At 40.7% G+C, this 10374-nt stretch overlaps 1 protein-coding gene across 1 annotated transcript in view; it reads right to left on the bottom strand.

The window, feature by feature from the left end:
- Positions 1-5330: 5330 nt before the first annotated feature.
- The window catches only part of PRKAG1 (protein kinase AMP-activated non-catalytic subunit gamma 1), a 37660-nt gene continuing 32616 nt past the window's right edge, over positions 5331-10374 (bottom strand). The window contains exons 12-13 of the mRNA XM_044286569.1: positions 6100-6193; positions 5331-6022 (exon numbers count right to left, since the gene is read on the bottom strand). Of these exons, the coding sequence (XP_044142504.1) occupies positions 6006-6022; positions 6100-6193 (111 nt within the window). The 3' untranslated portion in view covers positions 5331-6005. The remainder of the gene's footprint in view (positions 6023-6099; positions 6194-10374) is intronic.

Here is a 10374-nt window from a genome sequence, read left to right as displayed (position 1 = left end):
GCAAATTGGGCATTTTGATCTTTTTTCCGTATTGGAAAAGTATTTTTATATTTTAATAGTAGGGGTGTTTTCGGCCATGGTGTTATCCATGATTTTTATGTTTTTTGTTATTTATGTATTTGTTTATTCTACGGAAAGGGGGGCGATTTAAACTTTTATATTGTTTACATTTTTTTATATATTTTTTTTTTACTTTTTTATTATTTTGAAGTTTGTTTTTGAGTCTACAAAATACACATTATTTTTTTTTTCTGAACAATCATGGATTTTTTTATATTCATTAATTGTCCAGAATTGCTCATTTCTTATGCTGGCCAAAATAAAAATTGCAGATAGCGAAGGGGTTAATTGGAGTTTGTTTTCGTAGTCCATGTAGGTTTCCTTTTCATCGTTTTCTATACACATAGGGAACATTTATTATGGTATTTACGGCCACTATTGTGGTGTAAAAAAAAGACTAAATTATCCCGCTTCTTGCCACTTTTCAGACGTGGGGAGGATGGGAAGAGGCGGGGCCAGCAGGCCTGGAACATTTACCTGCGTGCACACCATTTGTCTAGTGTGAATTAAGACAGAAATGTACGGCAGCTAGGAGTCTGACGTAGTTTTTAGTCTATTACATGGCTAGCAGGAGGATGCACAAAATCTATGAGAGGAATGTGCAAAAATTAGGTGCATCCTCCAGCTGTACAGGGGGAATCAACACCAGCAATAAAAATGCCGGTCTTGATAACTGTCCCTATCACTGGTAACTAAAATTGTGTAGGCAGGGACAGCACAGTTGTTTAGGGACAGTTTCCCTGATGCCTAAAAGCAGACTTTTGTACAATTATGACCCACTTCTGAGACCTGGAGGACTCTAGACTACAAGCCTCGGTTGCCATTACTCCTACAGGCTCTGCTGTCTCTGCAATTGCCATGCCCTCTGCACTTTGATTGACAGGGTCAGTTGTGAATTTTTCTCTGCCTGGTCCTGTCTATTAAAGTGGAGAGGGGGCAGCAGCTGGAGAGAGAGCAGAGCCTCTAGGAGTAATGGCAATGCCCCCATTGCTAACTAATATATTTAAACATTTTTCGATATTTCTATTTTGCCCTTAGTATTCAAAAGGTACCCACTTATATACTATCATTGCAAGGAAAGAAAAATTGTACAAGATCTGCATCATAAGAGGCACTGTTGTCTTGTCTTTATGAGCTTTCATTGTTGTTTATGTTTCTCATACTGTATTATACAGTGTTATTGTTCTGTGATTATATAATAAAATTCAAGAAAATACCGTATATTTAAAAAAACAAACATTTTTCTCAGCAATGCGGGCACATATAATTATGAGACCAACACAGATGACTTCAGCTGCCAAGCGCACATGTAACAGGTCAGACAGTTTCATAGGTACAAAACTGCTGACAGATGCCTTTTGAACATATAAACCGTTTACATGTTTTAGTAAGTTGCTGGAAGTTTTGGTGATAGTTGCAGTTAAGTTATAAGAGGAACCAGAGCAAAATTGGAGAAGATGTTGGAGAAGATTGGTGACAGCCAACCAACATGCTGACAGTGCTGAAATTCATTTTGAGATTGGACAAACATTCATTCTCTGTAGATAGTTGCTTTATATGGATACATTTGCGTGGAAATTTATGTTGATGTCAGAAAGGAACGAGGAGATAAAACTAGTACATTAATACTATCACCTACAGTAAAATTCATTCAAGTCCATAATGATCATACATGTTGGCAAGACATAAGTAATATTAGCTATTCTCCATAGGAAACTGCACTGCTTTAATTACACATAATCCAGAATATCTATTGTACATTGTGACTACTGTTGCATATTGCATAGGTAATTTAAAAAAATGAACCTACCTGCATGTTAGACCTGAACTGTAATCTGATATAATATAAAACTCTCCTTTTGCTGAGGAAAGAGACGAGTAACCATTTACTACATGGACGCACATTTGCTTTATCTGCTCTGCACAATAGGAAACCAGAAAATGATTTGTTTATAGGTGATAATTTTTTCGTAGTCAAATACCCGGAAAACATTTACATTTTTGGTATTTGACGAGTACACTTCCATTTATGCAAACCCTGTGTAAGCTCTTTATAAATGGCACAATGTGCAATGTTTCAGTAGTTTGGCTACTACTGAATTCAGTCTCCAAATAAACTACAGTGAAAGCACTGATGAGACATGACGCAAGCACTTGTTCCCATCCGGCATGTTCTTTATCCCATCATTTAATATCTATTTCGAAGGACAGAAATCATTTCTAAAATAAAACATTAGTAAATAATTGCGGGCAGTCTAAGTTCTTTTATGCTCACTTAGACGTATCACCAATAATGTATTACAGGGGTTATCTATGTTTTAAAAATTGATGGTCTATCCTTACCCCCAATGATCAAATACTGATGGTTTATCCTAAGGATTGTCTAACAAATTTTAAAGGGTAACTAAACTTTTATTCAATTTTTTTTTTTTATGTCCCAAATGCACTAAAAATATTTTTTCTAATATACTTTATTGATTTGGACTTTTTACTAAAGCCCTGATTTCCAGCCTGCTTTAAAGGGACACTGACAGGCCCAATAAGCATATTTAGGTATGTATATGACAGTACAGGTCTTATAAAGTGTATTAAAATCATCTAAGTATCCCCCCTGTCCACCTTATAAATACAGTAAACTGAAGTTTTATAACCTGCTTGACTCGTCTTTAATCTGCCCAAGGGGCGGCGTTTCATCTCCAATTGCGCCCAGCCACCCTCCCCCAACTGCCGTTTTGAAGCGCCGCCCAGCTCATCAATATTCACTTCGCTGGGCGGCTACTACTCTCCCCAACACAAGATCCGGCGCATGCCCAATACAATCCTTTGGGCATTGTCCTCAGTCTAATCTTTAGCGCATGCGCCCGGCACCCTCACTGGCCGGGATCACATTGCGCCTGCGTACAGACTGTCTGTTCTGCTAAGCTTAGCCCGTTCTGCTCAGCTAATCCTGACATAGTACATGGGTACTGGGTACCCATGTGCTATGCCAGCAGTTAGCCAACCTCGGGGGGCACAGGCAGGAGCAGCAATGTGTGCTCCTGCCCCTACTCCAGTCTCTGCAGCCCCATTTATACAGTGCAGAGTCCGTACACCGCAGGATAGAAATCAGCGCTTTAGGGGGAAATATCTTTAGTAAAAAGTTAAAAGTCCAAGTATATTATAAAAATTATTTTTAGGGCATTTGGGATATTTAAAAAAAATATAAAAAACTTGAATAAATGTTTAGTTACTCTTTAAAGCCTAGATAATCCCTTAAACTACTGCATTCATGTACCAGGATAGGTCCTGTAATGTTGCTTATTGTAATATGTGACAGAGTCGTAGGAATAATCTAGTTCTGGACATGACACACTGAGCTCTGTAGGCCACTGATGGAAAACAAAGATGGTACACCTGGCAGACATGAGGAGGTAAGGTGGGCAATGCTTCACTGAGCTTTTCTTTCTTTTGTCTGGAATACAGTTGCAAGAAAAAGTATGTGAACCCTTTGGAATGATATGGATTTCTGCACAAATTCGTCATAAAATGTGACCTGATCTTCACCTAAGTCACAACAATAGACAATCAGTCTGCTTATACTAATAACACACAAAGAATTAAATGTTACCATGTTTTTATTGAACACACCATGTAAACATTCACAGTGCAGGTGGAAAAAGTATGTGAACCCTTGGATTGAATAACTGGTTGAACCTCCTTTGGCAGCAATAACTTCAACCAAACGTTTCCTGTAGTTGCAGATCAGACGTGCACAACGGTCAGGAGTAATTCTTGACCATTCCTCTTTACAGAACTGTTTCAGTTCAGCAATATTCTTGGGATGCCTGGTGTGAATCGCTTTCTTGAGGTCATGCCACAGTATCTCAATCGGGTTGAGGTCAGGACTCTGACTGGGCCACTCCAGAAAGTGTATTTTCTTCTGTTTAAGCCATTCTGTTGTTGATTTACTTCTATGCTTTGGGTCGTTGTCCTGTTGCAACACCCATCTTATGCTGAGCTTCAGCTGGTGGACAGATGGCCTTAAGTTCTCCTCCAAAATGTCTTAATAAACTTGAGAATTCATTTTTCCTTCGATGATAGCAATCCGTCCAGGCCCTGATGCAGCCCCAAACCATGATGCCCCCACCGCCATACTTGACAGTTGGGATGAGGTTTTGATGTTGGTGTGCTGTGCCTCTTTCTCCACACATAGTGTTGTGTGTTTCTTTCAAACAACTCAACTTTGGTTTCATCTGTCCACAGAATATTTTGCCAGTACTGCTGTGGAACATCCAGGTGCTCTTGTGCAAACTGTAAACGTGCAGCAATGTTTACAGTTTAAATTAAAAATTGATCATTTTGCAGCTTTTTTTGTCACCGTCATGTGCATGTAGCCTTAGTAAATAATTGCATTCCCACAATGTAACAATTCTGTAGCATCTTTAATAGAACTCTACATTGTGCAGTTCCTCTGTCACTCCTACAGATTTATGACATGACAACTGGGTGGTATCAGTTGAGGATGCAGCCTTACACTGTCCAACCAGTACAGACATCAAGGAGAACCTGCATATGCATCCTGATAATGAGAGGAATGGTAACAACCAGTTGTCAATTTAAACATTTCTAGGAGCAGTAAAAGAGGAATGGCACAACGCCGAGTTATGAGAAAAGGTAGTCCAGAATTGTTATATCTTGTGGGTATTTACTTATACAGACATATAAGGAGAGTGATCAGGTCCTCTTTAGGCTCTGTTGCTAAAGACAAATCCCTAGAACAATACTTTAATCCCCCCAAAAATATACATGGATTTACATGGACCCTGGATGGGAAGGTTCATCCTGTACTTGCATACATTTAACAACACTATACTGTCTATCCTGGTGTCAATGTAGTGTAAAAGGGTGGCCTCATCTGAGATACTGGTGGCATATCACTAGCACATCTGGGACCCGTACTTATCTGAAGAATGGGGCCCCCAAAGTGAACGAGAGGGACCCGCACAAGCATGGCCACCCTCCATTCACTTCTATGGGAGTTCTGAAAATAGCCAAGCGCTGGCTCGACTATTTCTGGCTGTCCCATACAGGTAAATGGAAAGGTGGCCATGCACTCCCCTAGAAGTGAACAGAGAACGCGGTGCATTCTCATTCACTTTAGGGGCCTCGTTCTAAAGGTGGGATCTGCCCCTACCTGACACTTTTGGCATATCCTGGCGATATGCCACCAATGTCTCAGATGACACAGCCCCTTTAATTATCAAAAATATGAAAGAAAAAGTAAGATAACGTTTAGGAAAAAGTGAATATTTTTATTGTATACAATTATCAGGACATGAAACATTTACTAAATCTCAGAGCTGTACTTCAGAAATGGGTTATGTATATTGGAATGCAAACAACACAATCTACGTTGTCTAAGGACAGTGGATAAAAAAAGGAAACTTCATAAAGAAGAAGGGCACTCTTCAGTCAGCCGAGTGCAAAGTATATATAGCCTTCCGTGAAAAATTGTGATATGACCCTAATGCCAGGTGTACACAGCAAGTTTATTCTAAGAACCACACTGCACCGAGCTACCAAAATCATTAGGTCATCTCCTTTCTGTTCTCCAAGGATAATGTGAGAAATGGCTATAACAACAGTACAAGGAGTGGTGGCATCTATATAAAATAATGTTCAGAGTGACTCTAGTTAAGTCTTCAATACTGTGTACTCCCCCATGAACGGTCGGTCTGCGAGGCTCTCACAACTCTTAGATCAATGGTCCATCCATAGTAATGCCCCAAAGTATTGCTTTAGATCAATTCTGGAGGTACAGGATGGTAGGTCTCCCCAGGTCGCAGCCAGATGTCTTGAGGACTATTCCGCTTATTGCTGAACGCGGTCTAGATCTGAAGAGGTGCTGGGATTTTTTGTGAATCACTATACTGTAGCACTGAGGTGATGAAACAAGTTTAAGACGGTCACAGACTCTTCACACCTGCAGAATTAACCAAGAGGTCATGAAACAAAATGAAACTAAATTTGCACCACAGGTAGTTTTCACTGACATCTCACCTCCAGCTGTCAAGACCAGACACTGCAGAATATCAGAGAGAGAAACTATTCCTTTGGCTACCTCCTTTTCATCCACCACCACCAGTCTGTGCACCTAAGAGAGTGAGCGGCAGTGTTAAAGTGATGGCAGAATTCCCAGGCTCTTACACAGTCTACAGACTTACTAATTTAAAATCCCCCAAAGATGGTTCCATGGTCCCCTACTCGTCTCTGTTAGAAGGCAGCAGCAATGACATGTTGCCCTGACTGCGGCAGCCAGTCAGTGACCATATGGTTAAGAGTAGGTTGGTGCATCACCGCTGCTTCTGGCCACATGTAGGGATATTATATCACCACGGCAGCAGAGGACCATGGAGTGGACGATGCACAAGCCAGGGGGGATTTGAAAGGTCAAATTTTTTTTAAATTATTTTAACCCCCGGCCTTTTAACACGATTTTTGAAAAGCCTGTAAAAGTCTTTAATCTCTTAAATATGTTTTTCGGGTAAACTTCAAGTGCCCACAGCATGACTCTGAAACAGAAGATTAATACTTACCTGCTCCACGCCGCTCCAGTCCTATGCAATGTCGCTGCCCTCTCCACCTCCCGGGCCCCGGCTGGCTATGGGCAGGGTTACATGCACTGCTCCAGCCGATGACTGGCTTTAGCGGTGACATGCTGCCTGTGGCCACGTCAGCACTGAAGCCAGTCATTGGCTGGAGCAGTGCATGTGACCCTGACTGCAGCCAGCTAGGGCCAAGTAATGGAGATAGCGGGGGCGTGGAGCAGGTAAGTATGAATCTTCTTTTTCAGGGCCATGCTGCATGCACTCGATAAATTTTTTTTTTTTTACTGGAAAACCCCTTTAACCACTTCAACCCCCCTAGCTGAAACCCCCTTAATGACCAGGCCACTTTTTACAATTCTGCACTACACTACTTTCACCGTTTATTGCTCGGTCATGCAACTTACCACCCAAATGAATTTTACCTCCTTTTCTTCTCACTAATAGAGCTTTCATTTGGTGGTATTTCATTGCTGCTGACATTTTTACTTTTTTGTTATTAACCACTTCAGCCCCGCTAGGTGAAACCCCCTTCATGACCAGGCCACTTTTTACACTTCGGCACTACACTAATTTCACCGTTTATCGCTCGGTCATGCAACTTACCACCCAAATGAATTTTACCTCCTTTTCTTCTCACTAATGGAGCTTTCATTTGGTGGTATTTTATTGCTGCTGACATTTTTACTTTTTTTGTTATTAATCAAAATGTAACGATTTTTTTGCAAAAAAATGACATTTTTCACTTTCAGCTGTGAAATTTTGCAAAAAAAACGACATCCATATATAAATTTTTCGCTAAATTTATAGTTCTACATGTCTTTGATAAAAAAAAAATGTTTGGGCAAAAAAAAAAAATGGTTTGGGTAAAAGTTTTAAAAGCTAAAAAGCTTTTTGAAACGGCTCTGATTTTCTGAGCACCTGTCATGTTTCCTGAGGTTCTACAATGCCCAAACAGTAGAAAAACCCCACAAATGACCCCATTTCGGAAAGTAGACACCCTAAGGTATTCGCTGATGGGCATAGTGAGTTCATAGAACTTTTTATTTTTTGTCACAAGTTAGCGGAAAATGATGATGATTTTTTTTTTTTTTTTTTTTCTTACAAAGTCTCATATTCCACTAACTTGCGACAAAAAATAAAAAATTCTAGGAACTCACCATGCCCCTCACAGAATACCTTGGGGTGTCTTCTTTCCAAAATGGGGTCACTTGTGGGGTAGTTATACTGCCCTGGCAATTTAGGGGCCCAAATGTGTGAGAAGAACTTTGCAATCAAAATGTGTAAGAAATGACCGGTGAAATCCGAAAGGTGCACTTTGGAATATGCGCCCCTTTGCCCACCTTGGCAGCAAAAAAGTGTCACACATGTGGTATCGCCGTACTCAGGAGAAGTTGGGGAATGTGTTTTGGGGTGTCATTTTACATATACCCATGCTGGGTGAGAGAAATATCTTGGCAAAAGACAACTTTTCCCATTTTTTTATACAAAGTTGGCATTTGACCAAGATATTTTTCTCACCCAGCATGGGTATATGTAAAATGACACCCCAAAACACATTGCCCAACTTCTCCTGAGTACGGCGATACCAGATGTGTCACACTTTTTTGCTGCCAAGGTGGGCAAAGGGGCACATATTCCAAAGTGCACCTTTCGGATTTCGCAGGCCATTTTTTACACATTTTGATTTCAAGGTACTTCTTACACATTTGGGCCCCTAAATTGCCAGGGCAGTATAACTATGCCACAAGTGACCCCATTTTGGAAAGAAGACACCCCAAGGTATTCCGTGAGGGGCATGGCGAGTTCCTAGAATTTTTTTTTTTTTGTCGCAAGTTAGTGGAATATGAGACTTTGTAAGGAAAAAAGAAAAAAAAAGAAAAATCAGCATTTTCCGCTAAATTGTGACAAAAAATAAAAAATTCTAGGAACTCGCCGTGCCCCCCACGGAATACCTTGGGGTGTCTTCTTTCCAAAATGGGGTCACTTGTGGCATAGTTATACTGCCCTGGCAATTTAGGGGCCCAAATGTGTAAGAAGTACCTTGAAATCAAAATGTGTAAAAAATGGCCTGCGAAATCCGAAAGGTGCACTTTGGAATATGTGCCCCTTTGCCCACCTTGGCATCAAAAAAGTGTCACACATCTGGTATCGCCGTACTCAGGAGAAGTTGGGGAATGTGTTTTGGGCTGTCATTTTACATATACCCATGCTGGGTGAGAGAAATATCTTGGCAAAAGACAACTTTTCCAATTTTTTTATACAAAGTTGGCATTTGACCAAGATATTTTTCTCACCCAGCATGGGTATATGTAAAATGACACCCCAAAACACATTGCCCAACTTCTCCTGAGTACGGCGATACCAGAGGTGTCACACTTTTTTGCTGCCAAGGTGGGCAAAGGGGCACATATTCCAAAGTGCACCTTTCGGATTTTGCAGGGCATTTTTTACACATTTTGATTGCAAAGTTCTTCTCACACATTTGGGCCCCTAAATTGCCAGGGCAGTATAACTACCCCACAAGTGACCCCATTTTGGAAAGAAGACACCCCAAGGTATTCCGTGAGGGGCATGGCGAGTTCCTAGAATTTTTTTTTTTTTGTCGCAAGTTAGTGGAATATGAGACTTTGTAAGGAAAAAAGAAAAAAAAAGAAAAATCAGCATTTTCCGCTAAATTGTGACAAAAAATAAAAAATTCTAGGAACTCGCCGTGCCCCCCACGGAATACCTTGGGGTGTCTTCTTTCCAAAATGGGGTCACTTGTGGCATAGTTATACTGCCCTGGCAATTTAGGGGCCCAAATGTGTAAGAAGTACCTTGAAATCAAAATGTGTAAAAAATGGCCTGCGAAATCCGAAAGGTGCACTTTGGAATATGTGCCCCTTTGCCCACCTTGGCTGCAAAAAAGTGTGACACATCTGGTATCGCCGTACTCAGGAGAAGTTGGGGAATGTGTTTTGGGGGGTCATTTTACATATAACCATGCTGGGTGAGAGAAATATCTTGGCAAAAGACAACTTTTCCCATTTTTTTATACAAAGTTGGCATTTGACCAAGATATTTTTCTCACCCAGCATGGGTATATGTAAAATGACACCCCAAAACACATTCCCCAACTTCTCCTGAGTACGGCAATACCAGATGTGTCACACTTTTTTGCAGCCTAGATGCGCAAAGGGGCCCAAATTCCTTTTAGGAGGGCATTTTTAGACATTTGGATCCCAGACTTCTTCTCATGCTTTAGGGCCCCTAAAAATCCAGGGCAGTATAAATACCCCACATGTGACCCCACTTTGGAAAGAAGACACCCCGAGGTATTCAATGAGGGGCATGGCGAGTTCCTAGAATTTTTTTTTTTTTTGCATAAGTTAGCGGATATTGATTTTTTTTTGTTTTTTTTCTCACAAAGTCTCACTTTCCGCTAACTTAGGACAAAAATTTCAATCTTTCATGGACTCAATATGCCCCTCACGGAATACCTTGGGGTGTCTTCTTTCCGAAATGGGGTCACATGTGGGGTATTTATACTGCCCTGGCTTTTTAGGGGCCCTAAAGCGTGAGAAGAAGTCTGGAATATAAATGTCTAAAAATGTTTACGCATTTGGATTCCGTGAGGGGTATGGTGCGTCCATGTGAGATTTTATTTTTTGACACAAGTTAGTGGAATATGAGACTTTGTAAGAAAAAACGAAAACAAAAACAGACAAAAAATTTCCACTAACTTGTG

This window comes from Bufo gargarizans, chromosome 3, assembly GCF_014858855.1.
Source record: "Bufo gargarizans isolate SCDJY-AF-19 chromosome 3, ASM1485885v1, whole genome shotgun sequence".
NCBI classification, from domain to species: Eukaryota; Metazoa; Chordata; class Amphibia; order Anura; family Bufonidae; genus Bufo; species Bufo gargarizans.
Note: the sequence above shows the minus strand (reverse complement) of the source record. Positions and strands in the feature narration are given on the sequence as shown.